Source organism: Podarcis muralis, chromosome Z (genome assembly GCF_964188315.1).
Source record: "Podarcis muralis chromosome Z, rPodMur119.hap1.1, whole genome shotgun sequence".
Lineage (NCBI taxonomy): Eukaryota > Metazoa > Chordata > Lepidosauria > Squamata > Lacertidae > Podarcis > Podarcis muralis.
This window is the reverse complement of record NC_135673.1, coordinates 14,716,851-14,744,113: the sequence shown is the minus strand read 5'-3', so window position 1 is coordinate 14,744,113 and position 27,263 is coordinate 14,716,851. Positions and strand designations below refer to the sequence as shown.

General features: G+C 47.8%; 1 protein-coding gene and 1 long non-coding RNA gene across 6 annotated transcripts in view; one reads left to right on the top strand and one right to left on the bottom strand.

Annotated features, from left to right (window-relative positions):
- The window catches only part of LOC144326143 (uncharacterized), a 231,860-nt gene that overhangs the window by 85,193 nt on the left and 119,404 nt on the right, over positions 1 to 27,263 (top strand). The gene's annotated exons all lie outside the window — the stretch shown is intronic.
- The window catches only part of RALGDS (ral guanine nucleotide dissociation stimulator), an 89,724-nt gene that overhangs the window by 51,814 nt on the left and 10,647 nt on the right, over positions 1 to 27,263 (bottom strand). For 2 of the 5 annotated variants that reach the window (XM_028714257.2, XM_028714259.2), the window contains exon 1: positions 5,337 to 5,808. The exons of 1 other annotated variant lie outside the window; for it this stretch is intronic. In XM_028714257.2, the coding sequence (XP_028570090.1) occupies positions 5,337 to 5,582 (246 nt within the window). In that variant the 5' untranslated portion in view covers positions 5,583 to 5,808. Of the gene's footprint in view, positions 1 to 5,336; positions 5,809 to 17,050; positions 17,444 to 25,565; positions 25,806 to 27,263 lie in introns of those variants that run through there. 2 more of the 5 variants (XM_028714258.2, XM_028714260.2) reach the window with 2 other exon arrangements.

Here is a 27,263-nt window from a genome sequence, read left to right as displayed (position 1 = left end):
CAGCACACACCATCCATCAAATATGACAGGATAGGGTAGCAAAGGGGAGACTATCACAGAGGGGAAATCCTGAACACTCATCACAGTTCCAGCTTGTACTCAGCGGAGTTGGTTCTGCATTTATTTATTAAAAGAAGAAGAGGTTATTTGCGAACACTCCTGACAAAAAGCTGCTGCAAGCCTGTGCAGATCAGGCCCCTGGGGCAATTTCTGCCGCCTGCATCCCTGGTAATTAACAGGACAGATTACTTGTGCTTTATTCCCCCCCCCCCCTTTTTTTCTCTTAATTTCCATCTGAGGCCTGCAGAGCTTTTTGTTATTTAAAAATAACCTGTTGCTTCTCCGCCATGTGGTAGAGTCTGCCTCCATGCCTAGCCCACTAAGCCCTACGTGCTGATAGGCAGCAAACTCTCAGTTTCCAAAAAAAAAAAAAAGGAGGGAGGGGAGTTACAGAACTAATTAAAGTTTATCAGCAGTGCAGAGTCTGGAGGTCAGAGCACCAGCCTGGGAGCTGAGAGACCCAGGTTCAAACCCCCCACTCAGCTTTGATAACTACCTAAATCAAGCCTTCACATTTAGGGGCAGTATATCTCCAACTACAAACACTGGTGAAGGGGAGGGTGCAGACAATAAGTTACTGCTTTTTGTCCACTTGTGAGCTTTTCTGGGAGCTTCTGGCCAGCTGATGAACCCTAAGTCTGATCCAGCAAGGCATTTCTTAATCCATGAAAGCACAATTGAAAAGTGCAAAGCACAGCTGGGGCAGGAAGAGTTCAGGAGGACTGCATTTAAAGCAGTCTCCAATGGAATCCTAGGAACTGTAGTTTATCTCTTAAAGAGCTACAGTTCCCAAGATTCTTGGGTGTGGGAGAAATGTGCTTTAAATATATGGTGTGTACACAGCCCAAGACAAAACATTATTTTCTTAAAAACCGTAAGTAGCTACCATCTACCATGGCCACATTTGCACCATACATTTAAAGCAGTATCATTTTGAAGAGTCGTGGCTTCCCCAAAGAATTCTGGGAGCTGTAGCTTATTGAAGGTGCCAAGAGTTGTTAGGAGTTGTTATCCTCACAGAGCTTCAATTCTCAAAAGTGGCTTAACAATTAACTCTGGGAATTAATTGTAGCTCTGTGAGAGACATATGGATCTGCTAACAACTCTCAGCACCCTTCACAAACTACAGCTCCCAAAATTCTTTGGCGGAAGGCATGACGGTTTAAGATGGTATCATAGTGCCTTAAATGTATGGTATGAATGTGTCTCTAGACTTGCCCAATGTTAGCAAAACACAATTTCTTTCCTGCCTGCAAGGAGAAGGAGGTATGGTGGTCTGGAATGATTGCACCACCCTTTCAATCATTATTTCCTTGCAATGGAGGGAGCTGAAAAGCTCAGTCTCTCCCCCTACCCTACCCAACTTTCCTGGCCTCTCTTCTGAAACCACACCTCTCAGGGCTCCTCCTAGCCCAGCGAAGGAAATCTGGGAGGTTGAAATACTTTTTTGCCAGACACGAAATGAGAAACAGATGATGGATTTTCAGCAACAATCTCTCTTGCTCCAACCTCCAAGAGAATGAAACCAGGGGCGGTGGGTGGCAGCCTTGTGTGCATAGGAAACTGGATCTGCTTTATTAACTCTTTGCAAAAAGTTTGGAGAAGGGAAGCAATTAAGATAAAAGCCTTGTGTCCCAAGAAAGAAAAAAGCTCATTCAATATGGCATCAGTGTCATAGGAAGAGACCTGCTGTTTTGCACTGGCTGGCAGCAGCTCTCCAGTTGCAAGCAGGCAACCATCCCAGCCTAACACGGGGATGCCAGGCATTGAGCCCAAGACCTTCCGCATGCGAAGAATGTGTCCTGCTACTGAGCTATGGCCTATCCCCTAAAAATAAAGTAAGATTCTAATTCTTACTGTTTTGAAGAATTAAACAGGCTGAATAGGATCTGATCACTGGTCCATCTATCTCAGTACTGTCTACATTGGCAGGCAGTGGCTCTCAAGTGCTTCAAGCAGGAGACCTTCCCTGCTTTACCTGGGGATGCCAAAAATTGACCTGGGACCTTCTGCATGCATAGCAGATGCTCTACAGCTGAGCTACACAAAGTACACTGAGCTATTGACAGGGGCCTCGACTGTCCTGTAATGGAATGTCAGAGAGACTGTGGTGCTCCCACAGTCGATGCATACAGATGTTTGGACATAAGTCATGACCCACCCAGCAAAGGATTTTCTCTGCATTGGAAGAAGATGCTACAGGCTCTCTGCAAATCCCTGGCCAGGTTGGAGAGCTTTAGGCAAGCAGCTCCAAGGAGAACAGAAGGCACAAAAATGGTTCGCAACAGGAAGCTTGATGTCATTCATTAAATCCTTTAAAGGCGCCAGATCTGCGCTTCTCGCCACAGAGAGCGCCTCTCCTAATAGATGCTCAAACCTGGCAGCTTGCCAGCCACACAGATAATTGCCTGACCAGTTGAGCCCAAAGCGATCATGTGAGCAGGAGGGAATTGCAGATATCTGTGGAAGATGGAAAGGGAACAACAAAGATCATCTGCCTGGTCAGTGATCCTTTTGCTGCACACACACCACACATTTAAGCACCTCTCTCTATATATTTTAAAAACCATGGGAATTATAGTTTCACTGTCTTCACTTTTACCTGAAATTCATGCAAATTGAGGGTTGTGATATGGCATTACAAATCCTCCAGTGGGAGCTGCATGATGACAGCCTTATGTTTTTATTAGAGAGAGAGAGACAGAGATAAACCAATTGTGCTTTTTGTAAAGGGGAATTTATGTAGCTCAGTGGTAGAGCATCTGCTTTGCATGCAGAAAGTTCAATTGCCAGCATCTCCAAGTAGGGCCTAGAGGGACTCCCTGCCTGAAACCCTGGAGAGCTGCTGCCAGCCAGTGCAGACAATAATGAGCAACATTAACCAAGGAACTAGATATAGTCAATACAAGGCAGCTTCCCAAGTTAATAGGAAGGACTTCACTTTCATAGTGACTGAGCTTATTACAAATAAAATGTCAGCAAGTTCAAATGTTAAGTCATTTTCTATACAGGCAACTCCCCATTTACACGCATTCAAGACAAGTGCAACAGCGCATGCGTGCACTGCAGCAATCTTGAAAATAGCACAAAAGGGGCAAAAATTGCCCTTAAAGAGTGTGAAAATGGAAGGAAAATAGCATCTAGCAATCCCAGGAGCCTTTGCACCAACCTTTGGCCTGTGGAGAGTTGGGAGTTTGAGCAAGGAGGTTTGGAAAGAGCAACTGTAGTGGATTTAAGGGATTTTTTTGTTTTGTTTTTTTAAAGTTTTTCAAGGGCTTCCAGGGTGTTTGCAGGCTTTTTCAATAGTGTTCCCAATATACACAATTTCAATTAAATGCACAGTGGCTAACCCCCATGTAAATGGGGAGTTGCCTGTACTGCGTACATCATTTGTTCACTGATTCATTCATAAGGTTCCGAAGTTCCATCATATCCTCCCTCATTCTTTTAAAACCCGAAACCCAAATGTAGGGAAAGTGCCCCTACCCCATTTGTATGATGTGCCGCAATTTCAGGTGACATTGTACAGGACAGGAACATGGGATGTTTCCCTTGTACCAAGTCAGATCCTTGGTCTATCTAGTTCAATACTATCTACTCTGACTGGCAGCAGCTGTCCAGGATTTCAGGCAGGGGACATTTTGCCAGCCTTACTTGGAGATGTCAGGGAATGAACTTGGGATCTTCTGCATGCAAATCAGCTACTTTACCAATGGGCAACAGCCTCTCCTCCTAAGAACAGAGTAAGATTATAGTCCTCATCATTCTGAATATCCAGAGTCAGACCACTGGTAAACCTAACTCAGTATTGTCTGCACTGACTGGCAGCAGCTCTCCAGGGCTTTAGGTAGGGGTTATTCCCAGCCATACCAGATGCCAGGGTTTGATCCTGGGACTTTCTGTATGCAAAGCAGATGTTCTCTCACTGAGAACATCATAAGAAGGTACCATATACAGAGTTCAACCACTGGACAATTTAGTTCAGTATTTTCTACACTGACTGGCAGCAACTCTGAGATTTTAGACCAGGAATCTCTCCTAGGGATTGCAGGGATTGAACCAGAGACCTTCTGCTTGCAAAATAGTGTTCTCACCATATAATAATCAGTGGTATACTACCATGAATGCTGCATTTTATTGTACATATTATGGGATCAGTGCTCCTTATACATGCACATTTTTCACAGCATCCTCAAAACACTGTTGGCCTAAAAATACTAACCTGTATCTCCCCCCACCCCCCGTTAATTTAGATTTACTTTTCCATGGGAATTCCTATACAGTAAAATAAAATCCTGTTGCTAATGGCCTATTTTCAATATTCAAAGTAAGTGGAGTGGCTATATTAACACACACAACACACCCCAGTCTGGAAGCACCCACTGCTGTCATGGCAAAAAGCCACCGAAACTACCTCTGAAATCTGCCAAATCTTTCAATAATGCAATCTAAATTAGAAGCACCATCGTTTTGTGGCGTGAGTAAAACAACAAGTAGTGTGCAAAGAAGTTGCAGTCCACTTAACCTGCCTCACAGGGTTGTTGTTAGGATGAAATGGGGAAAGAGGCAGAGAATGACCCATATACTCGCTCATGCACGCCAGTAATGAAACAGATTAACACCATAAATTTAAAGCCCATCCAGCACTCATTTAAAACGTAGGACTTCCTACAAAGAATTCCGAGAACCTCGCCAAGCTACAATTCCCAGCATCCTTAAACTACAATTTTCAGGATTCTTTGTGAGGAGACAGCTGCTTCAAATAGGTTTTAAATGTATGTATATGGAGTGGATTCAGAAACGGACCTAAATTACCAGTCGAAAGACAAAAAGTAAGGCGCCTAGAGAAACTACTTTCAAACAGCTTTGTTGGTGGGACTCCCAGCGCTACATTCACCCTTCCGCGTGCCCACGCATAACACCAGAACTAGAAAACTTGGGAGTTCGCGGTCGCGGTATAAAAAAGCGAAGAGAGATGCGGTCAGGCTTCACCCCTAAATTAAACATGTCTTGGAAACACGGCGGACGCGGAGGGAAGAGAACTAGTCGTCTGGTTGGGAGCCCGTTACTAGAAGCCTCTGCACGCTTTTGCTTGGGCGCACGCCCCATTGAGCGGAGGCTTACTCCCGAGTAAGCACGCACAGGATTCGGCTGGGGCGGGATTTCTTTTGCCTGAAATTCATGCAAAGCGAGCGAGACACGCCGTATAATCAACCCGCCACCTCCATCCCCGCGGCGCATGGGGCTCCCCTCACCCCCAACACTTTGGGCTTTACCTCCAGCGGGGGCAGGTCCGGATCCAGCTGCGTGAAACTGTGCAAGACGACGGGGCTGGTGCTCTCGGCCGCCACTTCCAGCTTCACCCCGTCCCACAAGCTCCGGAACCGCCGGGAGCCTTCGAACATTTTCTCCGGGCTGAGGATGCCGCCGCGTCCGCCGCCGCCGCCTCCTGCGGTGGCTGCGGCAGCGGCTGCTTTGGGGCGTTCATCCTGCAGGAGCTCTGACCACATGAGGTTCACCATGGAGCGGCGAGAATAGAGGGTTCAACTCCTGCTAACTTTCCATTATACTGAGCTAAAGGAGGAGGGGCGCCAGTTCACAGGCTCGGAGGGTCCCCTCTCCAAACTACGCGCACCTTAGGCTTGGGAGAGAGAGCGCGTTCTTTGCGCCTTTACGCCTGGAACTCAGCAGCAAAGCGGCTCCTTCTCAGTCATCATTCTCCACACTGGGGAAATTTGATCCGCCCACTCACAAGCCCTTATGTCACCCGCTTGGAAAGGGGTGGAGATAGAGAGAGAGAGCAAGATTGAAAAGGCGGTGTGGTGATGCTAGGGAAGCAAGCGAAAGCGGAACCAGAGCCTAGAGGCTTTTCCTCTTCTCATTCCCCTCCCGCTTGGAAGAGGCTAGGAAAGAAAGCAGAGGCGTGCCCTCTGCAGGCCGAGAAGGAGAGCGCCGCTGGAACTTTATTATTATTACTTTGCAGAGAGAGAGAGAAACGTTTATAATCCTAATATTAGTATTAACCACAACCTCGCTCGTTCACTCACAGAAGCTGTGGCACTTTAAAAGGCTCAAGGATTTATTGCGGCGGCTGCTTTGCGCGCAGATGAATTGAAGGGTTATCACTGTGGCTTGGCAAATAGACACGGGTTTATTGGGAAGTAGGATGGAGGGTAAACAGAGGGGCCGAAAGGCCATCAGATGCAACGGAGGGGAGGCCCGTGACACGTGTAGGCAAAGCTCAAGTGTATACAAGATAAGCAGTTCTTAAATAAAGAAAAAACAGGCCTGCTATTTGCAATTTCTCCCCCCACCCCCCACTATAAACGTGAGACTAAGGATAAGATTTCACATCTCAGAGCAAGGCTGGATTCTTAAGCCACAGAAAGACGATGCTAACAATAAATCTGGAAGTCGTTAAAGGTACAACACGGCTGTTTGTTACTTGATCTACAGCAGACTAATAGGACAACCATAGCTGTCAACTTTCCCTTTTCTTGCAAGGAATCCTATTTGCAATAAGGGAATTTCCCTTTAAAAAAGGGAAATGTTGACAGCTATGAGGACAACCCTACTGGAAGCATGTGCTGCTGCTGGTGGTGTTAACTGCTTGGCATTATTATTGTTACTAATTATTAACAACAAATAGGAACTTCAACTAAATGTTACAACGTTGGATGCCCTCGTTCAGGGTGCCAGCCAGCCAGTCGTGCCTCTTCCAAGATGCTCCATTCCATTGTATTCCACTCCCGTATTTCCTAGTTCCCCTCGCCCCTCCAGCATTCTGTGGTTGCGGAGCACGCGTCTTATGGCTGCGTGCGAGAGAGACCCCTTCTGCTTCTTCCCGTCTACATATTTTCTTCTTCTGCAGACCTCGGTATTTCCCGCCGAGCCTTTGTACTATTATTTCCCTCTCGTTTTTCCACTGTCTGCTTATCTATGTTTACAGTTTGTATGTAGATAAATGCCAAATGAATGTATCGAAAAACAAGCCGCTCCTCTAGAAAGGCCAAACCACTGGTTTCCTACAGGGAACTGGATGCACATTATGAGAACAGGATGCTGTTCTAGATCTAGCTGCAAGGCTGTTCTTATGTTCTTAGTGAGGTACAGACTCACCAGAGTTAAGCAGGAGTTTGGAAGGCAAAGAGTTAACCAAGCTGCCGCTTGAGTAACGATGATTGATCTTGAAACTTAGCAGCCTGCTGAGATGAAGGCAGGAAATCTCTCCATTGTTTTTCCCTGTGTTTGCAGATTCCAAGAGGACAATGGGAAGGGGCCCTCAGCAAGGAGATCTGCCAGCAGCTAATCCCTGCAGCTACTGAAGGATCTAGAGACCCTCTCCCCTTGTCTGCTTCTTGCTGGAGTCTCTAACAAGGCGCTCACATTAGAGACTGATTGGGTTTGTTGTGGCATAGGTGTCTGTGGGCAAAAGCAAGGTTGGATAATGGATTCCAACTCCCATCTGCGCCTGCAATGGTTGGAGAGGATGGGGTTGGAGGATGGTCACCAGCCATTCCTAACCTTAGACCAGGGGTCGGCAAGGTTTACCTTGCCTGGGCCAGTTCACTCCAGCAGAGATCCCTAGATCTCTGATTGCGTGTTCACCCACGATCTCCTGCGCCTGCGCAGACGTGATTTTCGGCATCTGCGTATGACGTGATTTTCAGCGCCACAAAAGCGAGTCCCTGCTCCACACTGCGCTGGTTTAGCGCAGCGCACGGGGACTCGCCAAGTGGCTGGCTCGGTTCAGGGGCGGCTCGTGGGCTGCTTAAACGACCCCCATGGGCCGTGTGTAGCCCATGGGCCTTAGGTTGCCGACCCCGGTCTAGAGCAGGGGTCAACAAACTTTTTAAGCGGGGGCCGGTCCAGTGGGAGGGGCGGACTATTTGTGGGGGGAAGTGAACGAATTCCTATGCCCCACAAATAACCCAGAGATGCATTTTAAATAAAAGGACACATTCTACTTATGTAAAAGCACGCTGATTCCCGGACCGTCCGCAGTCCGAATTAAGAAGGCGACTGGGCCGCATCCGACCCCCGGGCCTTAGTTTGCCTACCCCTGCCTTAGACAGTAGCATTCCCTAGCAGTGGGGTGTGGCGGTTAGTGTCAGACTAGGACCTGGGATATCAGGGTTCAAATTTCCACTCAGCAATGAAGCTCACTGGGTGACCTTGGGCAAGTCACTACCTCTCTCGGCCTAACCTACCTCCCAGGGTGGTTGTGGGGATTGAGAGGGAGGACTTTGCATGCCGCCTTGGGCTCCTTAGAGAAAAAGGTGAGCTATGAATAAACACATAAATGAGATGGAAGAATGCCTCTGTTCAGAGACATACAAAATGACTCCTATGTATAATTACGTAGGAATTATTGTGTTATCGTAGGCTCCCTTCCCTCTTTCAAATTTTACCATTTCTTTTCTGTTATCTCAAGAAAGTTGACATTCTGAATTTTTATACTGTATACACTGATCAGAACTGTCTTAGGCAACATACACATTTAAAGCACACACACCTCAGGAATCCTGGGAAGTACAGTTCACCCCTTGCAGAACTACAATCTCCAGCACTCTTAATATACTACAGTTCCCAGGATTCTGAGAGAGAGGGAAATCTTTAAATATTTGGTGTGTATGCAGCCTTAAATAGTTACTAAAATCAAGCCAAAGTTGGGTGCTCTCCTCTAGGTGATTCCACAAAGGAGATAAGCCCCCGTTTTAGGATTTAAAGCAGCTTAGTCCACTGACTTCAACAAGATTAAACCCAGATCCATTGCCTTAACAAGTTATTGGATCAGGGAACTCTCCTAACTACTCTCTCCCAAGCTTGGCCACTGTTTCAAGCGGGGGAGGGGGGAGAGACATGTAGGATGAATGAGTTTTTGATAAAAATTGCCCTTTGAAGTACAGCCAGAGAGCAAATCCACAAGATTCCAGGCCACCCCAATTATTTTGCCACTCCCTCTTGCCTGCACGAGGAGGAAAGTAGCATGAAAACCTAAAATAATTCATGCTTTGCTGAAGGAAGGGCCGTAGCTCAGTGGCAGAGCATCTGCTTTGCATGCAGAAGGTCCCAGGTTCAATTCCCAGCATCTCCAAATAGGGCTGGGGGAGACCCATCTGACGCTGCTGCCTATCGGGTAGGGAATACTGAGCTAGATGCACCAACAGACTTACAAGGCAGATTTCTATGGCGGGGTGTGTGTGTGGGTGTGTGTGGGTGTGTGTGTTTAAAAACAGTCTTTCACCTCCTGTGACATCTTCCTCTTCTTTACACCCTTCAATTTCCCTCTCTGCCTTGCGAGATACAATTGGATGGCATGTGGCATGGGAAGCACTTTTGCCAGAAATAGGCTGGATCTCTGTCCACATATAATTCTGCCCACAAAATATCAACCCTGCCCACATTGGATAGCTCCACTAATAACAAATGTCACATGAATTGCTTCTGGATCTAATGTGGCCTTGGATGTGGCTCAGTGGGCCTTTTGCTTTGTACTACCCACAATCCATTATGTACCTACCTGAATGAAATAATGCAGGGGTGAAGAATCTGCGACCCAGGGGGCCAAATCTGGCTCTCCAAGTTTCTCTGTCTAGCCCTTGGAACTTCCCCAAGCCATATCTTCCTTGAGTGTTTTTGCCTGGCTGGAATGCGTTCTTAAACTTTTATAAGGATTCCTGCTTCCTTGGATGGAAGAGAGAAAGGTGTGTGTGTGTGTAGAAGTTTGCTTTTGTTTAATATCTGTGTTCTGCTTTTCTATCAATAGGGCCAGTGCTTTTTTCGGGGGTACTAAAGGATAACAGTACTGGCACCTCCCCCCCCCCCCCATGTTAAAAGTATGGCACTTACTTCATGGTGAGCACTGACGCTTTTTGTCTTTTAAAAAAGAGATTTGAATAAGAAAACATTTGCACTTTACATTTAAAGCTCCATGATACCACATTAAACAGTCATGGCTTCCTCACCCCCACCCCGCCTTAAGTCCTGAGAGTTGTTTGGAGACCCCTCCTCTGCTCCCAGAGCTACAATTTCCAGAGCAATTTAACAGCCAATCCCTCTTCACAGGGAACTCAGAGAACTATGGCTCTGGCAGGGGGAACAGGAGACCACCTAACAACTGCCAGTACCATTAATAAATCACAGCTCCCAGAATCCTTTGAAGGAAGTCATGATTGTTTAAAGTGGCATCATCGTGCTTTAAGCGCTGGGCGTGAATATGGCCTTAAACAAAAAGTAAATTAATCCTACAAATAATTAATACAATCTCAAAAAGTTAACATCTCCTTACAAGAGAGAGGGAGAGAGAGAGAAAGAGAGATTCATAGCAATGTTTCCAAAAGGTTCCAGGAACTAAGGAGCATGACATGGCAGGGTGAATCAGCAGCTGGCAGAGAGCTCCTTGCTGAGACAGCACTCTAGTGGTGCTGGCTTTGCCGAGAAAAGATTATCTCTTCCCGGCTTCACCACTCATTTCTTCCTCCTCCCCGTCCCCCTTCCTGCTATCTTGTCCTCTCACATCTTTATACAACAGTTGTATAATCACGTATCATTGGGAGCGCAGCGAAGCAAGTTACAACTTCCACCAGCTCAGGATGGAAGGATTCATGTCAAATCCTGTCTCTGCAGCACCAACTTTGTCAGGGTTGATTCCCAAAGAATGCATGCGCGCGCACACACACACACACACACACACACACACACATGCTCTCTCTCTTTCTTCCCTTATCCTTCCCATCCTGAACAGCCAGGATAGCTGTCTTCTGCCTGCACTATCAGAGGCAGCCAGTCACTGAATTCCAGTTGCTGGGTATCACAAGTGGGGAGAGTGCTGCTGCTTGCAGGTATCCCTTTGGGGCATCTGGTTGGCTACCATGAGAACAGGATGCTGGACCAGATGGGTGTTTGGCCTGATCCAAGCAGCCAGGCTTTTTTGATGTCCTTATGATTCAGGGTGTAGCTGTTAGTGTTTTCTCTTTCTGGGGCATTCTACCAGCCTCATCATGTGGAAGAATAGGACTATGGATGAAGCAAAGAGCCTCATTCCAGCTTTTGGCATTAGTTCAGCCAAAAGTTGGTCTCATTCCACATTCCACATTAATCTGCATTTTAAAAATAATCCTTAGAAAAATGTGTGTGTAAATACAGGTAACATGAATCTCACGCTCCTTTAGGCAGCGCTTTACGGACCTGATTTTGGGAAGGTGACATGAGGGTCTGGGTCCTAGAGCAGGGGTCGGCAACCTGCGGCCCATGGGCCACAAGCAGCCCACAAGTGGCCCACATTTAAATGGCCCACGAGCCACCCCTGAACCGAGCCATCCGCTCGGTGAGTCCCCACATGCTGTGCTGAACCGGCACAGCACGGAGCGGGCACTCGCTTCCATGGTGCTGGAAATTGTGTCTGCGCGTATGCAGATGCTGAAAATCGCATCTGCGCAGGCGCTGAAAACTGCATCTGCGCAGATGCCAAAAATCGCATCTGCGCAGATGCGATCCAGCTCACAGAGCGATCTCCGCAGGAGTGAACCAGCCCAGGTGAGGTAAACTTTGCCGACCCCTGTCCCAGAGCCTTTGCACCTCCTTCTCAAAGCCCAGTAAGTGAGGCTTCTCACTTACCTCCCACAAGATTCCCAGAGCCCTCCTTGGTGTTAGGGCTGTGTGTTTCCGGGTGTTCCTGGCTTTATGTGATTTTGTGTTTATGTGTGGACTCATGCATGCAAGTTATCTGTACATTCTCTTTCAAGATATGCATTTTTAATATTGATTTTGAGATACTCTGAGCATTGGAACTTTTGAGGAATGTGAAATATATGTGAAGTATTAGGTTTTGATCTGCTCAGCAGGCACAGATCATCAGATCAGTTTGCATCAGAATACAGAAGGCTAGATTCCTCAACCATCTTTAGGTGGAACTGGTCCATGTATATTCAACATGGACATCTGGAATAATTTGTGAGTGGTTGGCAGCAGCTATTCTCATAGAACCATAATATCCCCTTGTCTCATCACTTGGAGGTAATTTCTGCTCGCCCCAGGCAAATGACTCTTAAAGCCTGCATGGTTTACCTGGAAAACCTAAGCATTAATTTGTGGGCTCCGGCACTGAACCAGGCTTAACTGGCTCCAGAGCTTTGCTGGGTGAGAATTAACATCCCACAAACTAATGATGATCTTGCCCTACTTGACTGTGAATTCACATGCTGTAAATATACCACCCAGCACATTCTGATCCCAAACCAAAAGCATGGTCTCTGGCTCTAGCTACCTATCTGTGTAGAAAGCCGCAGGACTTTGTTATGGCAGCAAGACCATCCAATGTTGTGGTAAGAAAGGCATAGCCAAGCCACACTGAAGCCAGACCGGTGTGCTGTCATCAGCAACTTGCCAGGAATCCTCCCAGCTGCCATGATCTCAGCCAGCCAGAGCCCAAGAGGTATTGCTAATGATAGCTTTTGTAAAAGTTGCTTTTATTTATAGTAACAGTTTCATTGTGTGGTGTTTGATAGCCCTTTGGGTGGCTTAGGGCTTGAACCACCCTGTCTCCAAAACAGGGAGTTATGGGACGATTAACTCTTTGTTGGGCTTTTAGTGATGTCATGCTGTTATGCATTATGTTTTTGTCTTACAGAGCAGGGCGGGCAGGGGAGGGAAAAACTTGAATTGCAGAAGGACATAGGAAGCTTCTTTATAGATGGAATAAGACCATTCATCTATCTAGCTCAGTATTCTGTACACTTACTGGCAGCAGCTCCTTAGGATTTCCAGACAGGGCATCTCTTTCCCAGCCCTACCTGCAAATGCCACTGGGGATCAAACCTTCTGCTCTGCCACAGACCTCCTCCAAAAAAAACATAAGGTTCCAGACCTCATGGTTCTAAACAAAGGGCTAATATAAATATGAACCAGTCTTGTATTAAGTTAAACTTACCAGCTCATCTAGCTCAGTTCTGTCAACACTGTCTGGCAGCAACTCTGCAGGATTTGGGGCAGGAGTCTCTCCCACCCCTGGGCTTGGAGATGCTGTTGGGGAATAACCTGGGACATTTTGCATGCCTAAGGGCCACATTCCTTTGTGGACAACCACCCAGGGGCCACATGACCTGTAGCAGGCCGGTACAGAAGGCACATGTGGGCCAAGCAGCTAATGCGATTTTAAAACTCTTGTACAATATGTAAATTTCTGCACACACAGCTTTCTCTCTATCTTCCATCCAGGCATCCATCCTTCCAGGGGCCACATGCTAGTGGTCGGCAGGGCCAGAGGCAAAAGTGAGTGGAGCAAATAATGTGAATTTATGAAGCAGGGTGAGGGGTGTGGCTCCAGAGGGGGCATGGCCTATAGGTAAAGGTAAAGGGACCCTTGACCATTAGGTCCAGTCGTGACCGACTCTGGGGTTGCAGTGCTCATCTTGCTCTATTGGCTGAGGGAGCCGGCGTACAGCTTCCGGGTCATGTGGCCAGCATGACTGAGCCGCTTCTGGCAAACCAGAGCAGCACACGGAAACGCCATTTACCTTCCCGCCGGAGCGGTACCTATTTATCTACTTGCACTTTGATGTGCTTTCGAACTGCTAGGTTGGCAGCAGGCATGGCCTATAGACAGTCCCAAAAAGCCAGAGAGAGAGGCCTTGATGACCACACTGGCCCCTAGGCCTGACGTTTCCCCTCTGTTTGTCCTGCCAGCTTTCCCCACCCTTGCATGATGAATTGCTCCTGCTGGAATAGGATGCTTCCTTTTATGACATCACACTATTTTCTCATCTGGCTCACTGTCATCTATTCTAACTGGAAGTGGGTGTCTGGGGTGTCCCTGCTGCTCTTTCCAGTGAACTGGAGATGCCAGACATTGAATCTAGCTCCTTCTGCCTGCATATTTCTCTCACTCCTCCAATTTCATCTATTAAAGGAGGACCCTCGTAGCAAAACACAGGCCCCACCTGCATAATACATTTAGAGCAGTATCATACCACTATAAAGAGTCATGGCTTCCCACTCCCCCTCCCCTGCGCCACCCCAAAATAACCCTAAGACCCTTGTAATTTGTACAGGGTGCTGAGAAATGTTAAGAGACCAGCTATTCCCTCCTCACACAGAGCTACAATTCCCAGAGTGGTTTAACAATAAACCCCTCTTCCCAGGGAACTCTGTACATCCACACCAAAGGTCAAAGGTTTTCATATGCCCTGTGCCAAAACTGATCTTGTCCTGCATTGGCTGCTTGCCAGAATTCACATGGTATTTTCACAGAGCCAATTCAGAGAGAGGGCAAGAATAATTGCCCTCCCTCTGAATAGGTGCATGGAAATCTTAGTGCTTCCACTCTTGATGGTGGGGGCGGGGAGAGATATTCGCTTCCATTCACATTGAAAGGTACATCTTTCTAATTTTCACCTGCCAAAACAATACATGAATCAGAACACAGTCATCCTTTGAAATTCCTTCTCTGAATTTTGCAATGCAGTTGTCCAGTCATGTCATGCATTTAAAAAATGCACATGGTAAAGTAAAGTGTGCATTAAAAAAAGCATATATTATTGAAAGTAGCAGTGTCATATTTGGGGAAATGCCATGCAAAAATGTGTATACAGGTGAATGGGAGTTACATTCTGAGGATAGCACATAAAGACAGAATCGCACAAAGTCAAAACACATTGGGTTCAATAGTGGGTGGGACTGCTAATGCCAAAGTCTTTTTTCCTAGACACCCACCCTTTTTCTACTACTTCCTTTTTTGCCAAGTGTGTAAAGCTGAATTGCGAGTTACCTGTATTCAGTAAAGTTCCATACAAAAAAGAGTATACCAGGAAGAATTCACACTAAAATGCTGATTAAAGTATTTTCTTCTTCCTGTATACATAAAAATGTAAGGCTGTCATCATGCTATAGTTGCATTACAGGTGGCCCAAGCGAGCTTTTTAACAGCTGGGGAAGGTGCTCCACAAAGCAGTTTGGCAAACTGCTCTGTAAAGTACTTTCCCCTCCTTCAAAAGGGGTTGTGGTTGTGGGAAACTGAGAGGATAGGTTGGGGATAGGTGAAGTGGATGAGGAGGGGGTTTGGGGGACAGGCAGTTGGCAAAGGGGCTGGAGGGGAGGTGGGGTTGGCAAGTGGAACAAGCAGGAATCGTAGCCCCTAGGTTTTGTTTTGTTTTGTTTCTTTAAATCAAAAACTGAATTTCAGATTGGAAAAACGAGAAACTGAAATGGACACATTCACTTCCTCCTACCCTGATGCTGGCCATGCCTTTCCTGAAAAGCACACCACGTGTGTTTATGCAGAGCACTCATGGAGTCATATTGCACTCCCCCCTTCCCGAAGTTTACTGAAATGCATGGTTTCCCTCTGTCACCACCACCACCTCCTGACACCTGTCCCCCACCATTACAATGACATGGATTTTTGCAAGTTAATAACCATGATAGATCTGGGGCTGGAAGTAACTGGATTCCTGCCCCACTCCCCTCCTTAAGTCATACAGCAGCAACCAGCAGAATGCAACAAAGCTTGGAGGAGAGTCCAGCGGAAGATCCAGCAAAAAGAAAGTAATTTATAGCTCTGCCTGGAGGGACAATTCTGCTCTACGGACAGAATTCCACTTCTGAAATTCTACTCCCTCAACCACCCTGTCTTGGGCCATCTCCAAGCAGCTCAAACGGGAATGCTCCCAAGTGCTGCAGAAGTAAATAGTGACACTTGCCACGCTCAGGGGGAAATAGGCAAAGCTAGATAGTAGAGAGCATTTGCTCTGCATGCAAAAGATCCCAGGTTCAAACCCCAATGACATCTCCAGGTATGCTGGGAGGGACCCATTGCCTGAAACCCTGGAGAACCTCTGCCAGTCAGTGTAGACAGTACTAAGTAGGATGCAGCAATTGTCTGACTTGGTATAAGGCAGCTTCCTACTTAAATCAGCTCTCAATTTCGGAAACATGAGGACTGGAACCTCACTATTCTTAGGGGAAGGGGCTGTATTCCATGATAGAGCATCTGCTTTGCAGGTTCAATCTCCAATGGCACCTCTAGGTCTGGGAAAGACCCCCCCCCGTCTGACATTTGGATGGGCACTACCAGTGACAGCTATCAAGAGACTGAGCTAGGCAGACCAATGAGGGGTTGACTTGGTGCAAGGCATATTCCTGGTTTCCATAATCTACGGCACACTTCAGGTAGTGACTTCAAACGTAGGAAACTCTGGGAGAAACCTTCCCAGTGGCTTTCTTTTCTAAGAGAGTAAAGCCATATCTCTCATACGACGGCACTTCAAAGCAGAACGACACCTGCTGTTACAGAGGTCCATGCTACCCCTCAGAGCTTCTTGGTAATTTTCTAAGTTAACGTTGGCCAAGAGGCAAGGTGCTTTGGGCAAATGCTGCATGGGGCATCAGAGCAAGGCAAATGGGGCGGGAGGTGGAATTAACTGAGAGGGAATTTCTTTTGCCCAAGAGCATGATGCACATCCACCAATATGTGTATGAAATTTAGATTTTCCATCACTCCACCCAAAATTCATAAGCCATGTGCATCTGGCCAATGGCCCATACAGCCCAGCACCCTGTTCTCACAGCTGCCAGCCAGGTGCCCATAGGAAACCAGCAAGCAGGATCTGAATGCGAGAGCCCTCTCCCCTCCTGTGGTTTCCAGGAACTGGCATTCAGAAGCATTGCTGCATCTAATGGTGGACAGCCATTGTGAACAGCAGCCTTCGATAGCCCCTCTCCTCCGTGAATTTGTCCAGTCCTCTTCTAAAGCCATCCAAGTTTATGGCCATCACTGCCTCCTGTGGGAGTGAGTTCTACAGCTGTCTTGAATCTTTCAACATTCAGCTTCAACATTCAACTATTAGAACCCAGGAACCCTCTGAGACAGAAAGAAAACCGGGCAGTCAAACGAGCCCTTTGGCACCCCAAAGCATCCAGAGTCTCTGGAGCCCAAACTCTGCCACCACCACTACCCCAGAGCTCCCCCACCTAGCACGTGGGCAATACTCACGTCGTCGTCCTGCACGCTCAGGGGAATATCCAGCATGCACATCTGGAAGGGCTGCACAAGCGCCTTCTGCATATTGAACAAAGGTTTGGCCTCCATCTTCCAGCAGGGTGAGGGACTCTCCTCCTCCTCCTCCTGTCCACCTCCCAGAGTTCTGGCTTTTCTCCAGCCAAAGTCCTCCGGGTCCCTGCAGCTGATACCCTTACTGCCGTGGAAGCATCTTCATCAACGAGATGCTGTGTCTGTAACTGCTGCAAGCGAAGGTTTCCTCTTATTTCCTCTCCTTGGCAAATCAAAGGGGAGTCAGCAGGGAGAGGTTTCCGTGTGCGTGTCCAGGCGCAAAGACACACACACACACACGCAGAGAGAGAGGGAGAGCCCCCTCTCTGGGCAAAGCGTGTAGGGTGCTCCCCTTTCGTCTCACACCCACTTCCCGGCTGCCCTGCCGTCCCTTCGCTCTGCTACCACTCAAGCGCCTACTGCATGCAGCTCCCTGTACTCATCTACATGCCTGGCACTTGCATCGCACCAAGACGTTGCAATGTCTGCCTCCAAAAGCACAACAGGTTTGGGCCCCCCCCCCCCACGCCTTCAGTTGGCTGTTGAAAGTCTGCAGCAACAGACCCAGCGGTTTCCCCGCAGTCCTCCGTTGCAGGCAAAAGCAGGAGAGCTGGAAAGGGGGTCGAGGGGAGGGGTGGTCGACGCAGCCACCATCACCCGCGGCCCCCTCCATTCTCCGCAGTGCATCCTTTTATTGTTTTCCAAAGGATCACATCCTTAGATCCCAAGGGCACCATGGTGAGTGGGGAGAGGAGAAGATTGAATAATTCATACCTGTTCAAGGCCAGGGAGATTCCCGAATACGGTGCATTGTCCACCAAAAAAAAAAGGTACGTGTTATTTGCACCCAGTTTTGTAAACATGCACTGCATTTGCAAATGGCACAGATGCCTTCATCGTTCGGTCTCAAGCAGGGATGAAGGAACTGATCGCCCTCCAGATGTTGCCAGATTATGGCTAGGGATACATTCAGTTCAGTTTGAATTTTAATGAGAAGCTACAAGGATTCACAGTTTCTCAAATAATATGCAAACCAAACCAAACCTCAGCAACCCTTCAGAATTCACAGTCTTCCAAATTTTGCAGTGTGGTTTGCCAAGCGAAGAATGTTTACAAAAATGCCTCATCTTAGGGGGAAGTGACATAGAATTGACTATATTAGTTAAAGTAACATATAAAATGCAGTATATTAAGGCAGCAGTCATCCACCTTTTCAGACCTAGGACCCACTTCTAACCCAAACATGTATTTGGAGACCCATTTATTAATCTTCCACCATATATTTGGATGGTGGCAATGCTCCTGCTGTGCCCAACCTTGGATCAGGCTATGACTCACTAATGGGTCCCTACACACCAGCTGCATTAGGAGAAATCACTTGCAAGATGTTTATAAAGAGAAATAGCACTGAAATGTTGGCAGTTTTAGAAAATAATGAATTCACAAACTGATGCAAAAACGTGGCGATCTCAGCTTAAGATTGCAAAAAGGAGAAGCTGAAATTGACGTATTTGTCCACCTTTAGCTACAACTCCCATCATCCCAGACCATTAACCATGAACATAAGAAGACCGGCCTGGCTGCTGGATCAGGCCAATGGGCTACCTAGTCCAGCATCCTGTTCTTACACTAGCCAACCAGGTGTCCCCAATGAGAAGACTGCAAGCAGAACCTGACTGCAACAGTGTTATTCCTATTTGAAATTCTCTACATTTGGTATACAGAGGAGATAGAACGTAAGAAATTCCCTGCTGGATTGGGCCAGAAACTCACAGAGGATAGCATCCTGCCCTCGCAATGACCAACCAGCAGGAGCCAAGTGCAACAGCACTCTCCCCACTCGCGATTCTCAAGATTCGTACTCGATGTTATCCACTACAGACTCGGCTTTCTAACCACTAGACCACAATAGGCAATTGGCATACCCATTTCCCAGCTGGGAAACTGAGGCTGAGAGAATGACTTGCCCAGTGCATGTTCCAGAACGTAGTTGATCTCAACTACTGATTATGCCTCCCCACAACTTGAAAGCGCAATTTGTTTGCTCAGAAGCGATTCCTATTGTGTTTCAGTGGGACTAACTCCCAGGTAAAGTGGTTATATAGGACTTCAGTCTTAATGAGAATGTTGCCGGATTTCCGTCATCAAATGCATTGTTATGATCCACAGGCTGTTTCCTCTCCCTGTTACATACTCTTGTGTCAGAGGGCAGAATCAAAAGGGTTTTAAGCAAGGGGGCTATGGAAACAAACTTGGCCAAAAGCAACAAGGGGCACTTGTTTTGAGGAAATCCCCACCCCTTCTGAATTGTCTAAGGGCCCTAAGCATCCTCCTTCCAAGGTGGGTCAGTGGGAAGGGGATAGAACACAATCCTGTCCAGGAGCCAAGCAGTGTCATTGGCAAATTTGTTTTTCGTTGTCTGACCTGAACGTGCTATAAAAAGATGTAGTTGGGCACAGAATCCACTCAGTCACTATTCTGTTATAACCACTGTTCTGCATGGTAAACAGTTTGGTTAGCAACATACCTTTTGTATATATTAATGGGCCCAATCCATTCATTGGAGTGGAGGCTGGTCCATTAGGACAACTGAGAGAACTGCCCGACCAATCTTAGTCTGTCCTCAGCCAGCCCCTACCTGCCTGGTTTATTTCTTACAACCAGTCCAGGGGGTGGCCCTGCCTATCAGCTTCTTCCTCCTTAGTGTAAGTGTTGCCCCTTGAACCTCTCAGGAGGAAGGAGGATGGGGAGAAAACTAGAATTAGTTGGCTCTGCCTGCCATTGGCCCTGGTGTCACCTACTGTTGGGCTCCCTGCCTTCTGCCCTACCTCCCTCACAACAGGTACCAACCATCACAGACAGCACCTGCTCCTACATCATCCTGCTTGCACCTTAAGTTCTGTTTCAGATGGTCTCCCAGTGTGCCCATCTCCTAGGTTGGTGTGGTTGGGTGGCCAACAAGGGAAAGGTCCTTCTCTATGGTGGTTCCACAGCTACCAGAGGTTCCAGCTGAACCAAGAGATTCAAATGACAAGAGATTCTAAGTAAACATTAGGAAGAGCTTCCTGGTGGCAAGACACTTTCCACAGTGGAACAGACTTTCTCGGAAGGTGGTGGACTCTTCTTCATTGGAGGCTATGAAACAGAGGTTAGGTGTCCATCTTTCAGGGAGTCTTCAGCTGTGATTCCTGAATTGCATAGGGGTGGTCTTGATGGTCCCTGGGGTCCCTGCAAATTCTACAATCCTATGATTATATGACAATGGGTGAAGTTTTGGATCTCCCACAAAAGTGGGAGACCATTTACACGGTCAGCCGTCAGTAGGTTGCTGAGTGATGTACATTTGTGTGTGAACTGGGCCTTTTTCAAGGGCAGAGGAAGGGGGTGGAGGGTGAGTGGGAAACCAAATAGATCTGCTAGTCCACTCCAAATCGTAATCCCCAATGGAATACTGCCATGCTGTCCAGAATATGCATGCAAAATTAATCTGCAATCAAGACCTTACACAATGCTGGCTGGCCTCTTAATAGGTACAGACATCAATTAGCAATGCAAAACAAACAGATAACGAGCTTTAAAGAAGGGGAAAAACACATTAGGTTTTTCTCAGGGATCCAGAAGCATGATTAGCACTTGCTGGAGGAGGGGGGCTTTTTACCCACCCCCATCCAAAGCCAACCAGCACCAAAATATCTTACAGACATCAGCTGCGGCTGCTGCTGCTGCTGCTGCTGCTGCTGCTGCTTCAGCTCCAGGAAAGAAAAAAATGCAGACAGCTTTGGGTTTCCCCAGTTCCCCTCCATCCGCCAGGCGAGTACCACGTACTGTCTCCATGGAGACAGCCACATGCAAAGTTGCTGTGCTGATGGAGCACACTACAATGCAGGATACGGCCCCCTTGTGCACAATAAGATCAGTTGTTTTGCAGGTGGTGGTAGGGAATCTCTAGGAGGCTGTAAAGATGCTGATTTGGAGAGCACAGCCAGCAGCTAAATTCCTCATTTAGCACCTCTAATGACTAGGCTTCCAGGCTTTAATGGATTTAATCAGTAGATCAGCTATGGTGAATCTTAGGCCTGCCAGGCTTCTGCATTTGGTCCGCAAGGCAGCTTCAGAGAAGCCATGCCACAGCTGCCCTGCACACCATATGCAGTACAGTTTAGCATCAGAGGTGAGATGGGAACAAACTGAAAAAAGAGCCAGTATAGTGTAGTGGTTGGAGAGTTGGACTAAGACATGGGAGAGACCAGGGTTCAAATCTTCCTCCCTTGTCCACGAAGCTCAGTGGGTGCCCTCAGGCCAGTCACTGCCTCTCTCATCCTAACCTACCTCACAGGGTGGTTGTTGTCAAGATGACATGAGGAGAGAACCATTAGACACCATTTTGAATCGAGATGTGAGACTGAACCTTTCAAAACCGCACTGATTTTAACCAACTTTTGTGTGATCGTTCCTGAGATCAAGCCACAGTTTTTCATCTATGTTTGGATACAGTCGGATAGCATTCTGAATCAACTGCGCTGATTTTAACCACTGGTCTTTTGATTTCTTAGAACAACTGAGCAAAGTTTAGAAGTCACCTTGGCAATTGCACGGCACATAAATAAACAAACAAATCATATCTCAAAAGGCAAGGGCTGGTCCCACTCTTGCTTATTTCAATCTGATGGATCCTGGGAACTGAAGTTGCTGGGGAGTGCAGCTTCATGAGGGGGGGAACTACAGTTCCCAGGATACTTTGTGGGAAACCACAGGGTTTAAATGTATGGCAAGCATGCAGCCAAAGCACAATCTCTTTGCATCCTTCCTGATAACACCAGTTCGACTCAGCAGACTTTCACCTGAGGTGTCCCTGAATGCTGAATGTGTTAAGTTTTCATAGCCACTCCCCTCCCCTTTTGCTGGGAAATCCAGAAAGCCTTTGCTAGCAGAACAGCTGATGTTGAGGAATGTCTTTGGCCTCCAGGCGTGGAGAGAGGAATCTCACGTCATCTGTGGCAGGCAGGCAGGCAGGCAGGCAGGCAGGCAGGCAGGCAGGCAGGCAGGCAGGCAGGCAGGCAGGCAGGCACATACACACAGACATAAAACTGTGCTGTGTGCTGTTAGAGCCACTGGGGGTTGACCCCAAGAGATGTCACTTTGTGCCACTTTTTCCTAGCCCCCCCCCCCCATTTAAGCCCCACAAAGCCCTGTGCTGTAGGTTAGAGCTTCACATCTGAGTGGGGATTTGAATCCTTGTCTCCCAAGTCCTTATCTGACATTCTAACCACTACACAGGAGGTACAGGTTACAGCAACAGCTAAGGCGACATTTTTCCACCTTCGCTGCATCAAGCAGTTGGTCCCTTACCTTTCCCACCCCAACCTGGCCACAGTGATCCATGCGATGGTCACCTCCAGGCTTGACTACTGTAATTTGCTCTACGCATGGCTGCCCTTGAAACTGTCCCAGAAACTCCAGCGGGTGCAGAATGCTGCAGCGAGGCTCTCACGGGGTCTCTGCCATGGGAGCATATTCACCCAGTGCTTTACCAGTTGCACTGGCTCCTGGTGGAGTATCAGGTCAGGTTTAAGGTGCTGGTTTTTGACTTTTAAAGCCCTTTGTGGCTTAGGGCCCTCGTACTTACGGGACCGCCTCTCCTGATATACCCCGCAAAGGACCTTCCATGAATAATCATAGTTTAGAGGTCCCGGGCCCTAAGGAAGTTAGATTATCCTCCACCAGGGCCAGGGCCTTCTCAGTGATGGTTCCGACCTGGTGGAATGCTCTGTCCCATGAGACCAGGGCCCTGCAGGATTTAACTTCCTTCCGTAACGCCTGTAAGACACAACTATTCCTCCTGGCTTTCAATTTGAACCTGGCCTGATCTTCTGTTCTCCTTCCTTCCCTCCCCCTCCCCTTTTTGTGAAGATTGCCCGCCTTGGGATCCCACAGCTGGTTCTCCCCTGGTCTCCTCGCTGGCCCAAGTGGGACTAATTTAGCCAGCTAGCCCTGGTGATCATCTAATGTTTATTGGATGGATTTTCCCCCTAAATTGATTTTTGATTTTATTGTTATTTACGCTTTATATCATATTTTATGCTGGATTTTTTGTTGTTGTTGTTTTGTTTTTTTGTAGCATTTTTTGTAGTGTTTTTAATTTGTTGTTAGCCACCCTGAGCCCGGTTTCCTGAACCGGGAAGGGCGGGGTATAAATAAATTATTATTATTGTTATTGTTATTATTAATAATAATATTAATATTATCACACCACACTGCTCCTCCTCCTCAGCTGAACCATGCAGATTGAGCGGTATTGTCATGGTTCAAGGACACAATCCACCCATGCCAAAAGCACTCAAGGAGGGTGCAGAGAAGGACTGTTGAGGAGTGTGGCCTGGGGAGAGTCCCAAGGACCAAATAGAGAGGCACGGAGGGCCACATCGGGCCCCCAGTCCTAAGATTTCCCACCCCTGTCCTAGAGACTCCACTAGGGCCCCAAAGATCTCCATGATGAAGGTGTATACTTTGCACTCAAATGACCCAGGCCAACCCTTTGCAGTCTGAGCCCTATAAAACAAAGTCAAAACAATGCTTGGCAACTTAACAGGTTGCGTCATGAAGTTTATGCTGTGCCTTGCGTATATGATCCGTTTATCTTCAAGGGAGGGTTGTGACTGCATCATAGTCTCAGCCTTAACCTTATTGTGTGAACAAAAGCTTGACGCTGCCATTATTCTGCGACCTTTTGAGAATACTCTGCAACCTCTCCTTAATAGTTTTCCTAAGGTGTTTTTTTATATTGCCACAATGGATTTGGTTTTTTTTAAAAAAAATAAGCTTTCTTCTTCCTCCTAATTTTCTCCCTTAAAAAATTTAAATCAATAAACCCACAGATGTTCCAGTTTATCCATTCTGTCTTGGTTTCATTATGCTGTATAGCTCAAGAGTACCCCTTTGGACAGAAATAGCACAACCAATGTAAGGAATAGGGTTGTCACGTCAGGAGCATCCCAGACAGTGAGATTTCACGGCCCAAACCTGAGACCTAGGGTGGGCTCTGGTGACGTCATGGATGGAAGCCCCTTGTTGATGTAATGGGGTGGCTTTTCAAGATGAAGGTTAATGTGGTGGTGGGTGGGCTATAATTTGCAACCAGCTTCTGCTGGGTGGCATGCACAGTCTTCTTAATTGGTTTTTATTGTGCAAAAAGGCACTCTCACCCACCTAGAGATGCCAACCAGTGGATGGTCCAGTATAAATCCACCATTAATGTGCTATTATTGTGCCAATAACATGTCACAGAAGAATAGATCCACCAAAAAAACCCCACACCAGTCTAGAGGGGCCAAAACAAATTAGTCAGAATCAGGGCTTTTTTTTGAGCTGGAACTCATCGGAACTCAGTTCTGGCACCTCTCAGGTGGGCACCATTGCCATAATCAGAGAACAAGGGAGATGTTTGTGGTGAGTTCTGGCACCTCTTTTCCTAGAAAAATAGCACTGCTCAGAATACTTGCTGATCTACTTCAAATCACTCAGAGATTTATAGCTAGATCTTGATCAGCTTTCTGCCCACAGAGGAGATCCATGTCCAGGTCTCAGCTCATTCACGCTAATTCAGGAGGGAGTTTCAGACAAAAGAACATCTCTCAATCATACCCCTTTTTTGAACAACAAGACTCAACACCAGATAACTTGTAGGAGGGTGACAGAAGTCACTGGAAAGGCTGATAAAACCTAACCAGCCTTAGAGTAAAATAAATGGAGAACTGAAGGATGACTAGCCATCCCCTTCCCTCCTCTTCCCCACTGTCAGCGCTGAGAACTGTAAACTCTTGGTGGGCTAAGAGCTGGAGCTGTGCTAGCAGCCAACTCCTAAAACAGAATAGAGGTTTTGAAGGCTTCCGGCACCAGACCTATGTAAGAAGCGGAATGGATCCAATCCTGCCCTAGCCAATCAGCCATTCTTGCTGTCTGTGCTAAGCTTCCCACCATAATCCCCTCCGCCCTTGCTGGGCACTTGATGAGACTGTGCACCATTGTGCTGAGGACAGGGGTCTCCTCCCCCAAGTTCCTACCCCAACATCTGATAGAAAAGCATTTAAGGGTTTTTCTGAGTAGCAGAGCTGGAAGCTCTTTCCATGGTCCAACAGAAATTACCTTCCCCATTTTTTATTTGCAGGGGGGGCGGGCGAGCGGGCAGATGTTCACATAACTGTTTGGGACAATCCACAGAAGGATCAAGCTGGATTTAAGCAGTATGGGGATTCAAACCCAGAGTCTCAAATCCAAGGTAGAGAAGCATCCCCCAAAATGCTGCCCCTCAGATACATGGAGACCAGAGCTGCCATAAGTTATGCTAACTGGGGCTGATGGGATTATCGCCCCAGACACCCTGAAGACAGCATTTCAGGGAAATGATGACATAGAGCAACCAAACACACACTCACACCCATCTCCCAGCTGCCCATCTGACCTTCTTTCTGCCTTGGTAGCTCCTCAGGAACATCACGGAAACTGAAGTCTCCTCTCCCTTCACGAAACGCCTCCAAAAAGACCCTTTTCTTGAACATGCCTGCCTCTTCGGTGGGGTAGCCCTGGCCCTGGATATTTTCCATCCTCGAGGAAGCTCGCTCACATTCTTCATGCCTCGCTCCTTCCAAAACAATGAGTAACACCACCTCCCCACCGCGGCACTCACACTCCCTGACGGACATGGCCTCACCTGGATGAAGCATGCTTAATATGTCCCTCCCCGTGACCTGGAACGTGGAGTCAGGCAAGGGAGGAGCTAAGGAACTAGGCAACCTGGCTGTTTATTACAACAACATAACCCTCCAGCTAAAAGCTCCAGAAGCGTTAAGTGCAAGAGGTACATGTTTAAAAGTGCAGGGGGAAGGCGGGCAGGGACCTTACTTCTTCACATAGCACAGAGTTAATATATGGATTTTTTCCCCCACGAGAGGCAATGATGACCACCAAGGAGGATTTGATAAATTTACAGAGGAGGACAAGGCTGTCGGTGGCTGCTAGCCATGGTGGCTGTTCCATCCAGTGCCAGAGGAAAGGGGGTGTGGTGGGGCTGGTCCAACCTGGGTGTCATCCCTGAGGGGGGTGACATTTGGCGTGCCACCTGCCTGAGACTCCCAAGCCTCCCTCGACGTCCGAGTCCCGAGCTGTCAAAATGAAGGGGGAAGGCCGCCGGGAAAGCGGCGCAGCTCCCCATCTTACCTCGACGGATCGTTTTGACAGCTCGGGAGTTGGAAGAGGCTTGGGAGTCGCAGGCAGGTGGCGCGCCAGATGTCCGCCATCGGCAGCTCGCTCTGCCCCCCCATGGGTGGCTTGCTCCGCTCCCCCCCAGCTGCAGGTCACGCGTGCCGCTCCGTACACCTGGCCAGCTATCCTGTGCCGGGGAGGGCACCCTCCACACTCCGTGCCCCTCGGGAGCGTGTACCGCCCCTCTCGGTAGCACGCCCCGCCCCCTCAGGAGTGCGCCCGCCCTGGGCAGCGCAGGCATATGATCCGCCGCTGGTTTTATTTACCTCCACACCATGCCTCTGAATACCAGCTGCTGTGAATCACAAGTAGAGAGAGTTGCTGCCAGGATCAGGTCCTGCCTGCAAGATTCCCATTGGGGCATCTGGGCCACCACTGAGAACAGGATGCTGGACTAGATGGGCCACTGGCCTCATCCAGCAGGGCTCTTCTTATGTTGTTAATATTCAAAGAGGGACAGAGATGTGTGTGAACGTATGGATGTGTGTGAGGCTGGAGAATGGCCACATTCAAACCATGCATTAAACCACTGCAATAACACCAAATAATTCTGTAAGCTGTACGTAATATATCTATGGGTGCTGAGAGTGGTTGGGAGACTCCCCTATTCCCCTCCCAGAACTAGAATTCCAAAACGGTTTAACAATCAATTCCTCTTCCAAGGGAACTCTTGAGAATCACATCTCTGTGAGGGGAATAGGAGCCATGGCTGTTTAAAGTGGTATCTGTGGTGTATTATCTGCTACCTGGCGGGGAGGGGGATTGTTGCAAATAGCTATATAAGGAAACCACTCAACCTCCATTTCCTCAACTTTGAGGAAGGCAGCCTCTCTCCCCACTGCTTCCATAAGGCTTCCTTCCAATCCCAACTCAAGTTGGCTGTCCCACAGGGAGAGAA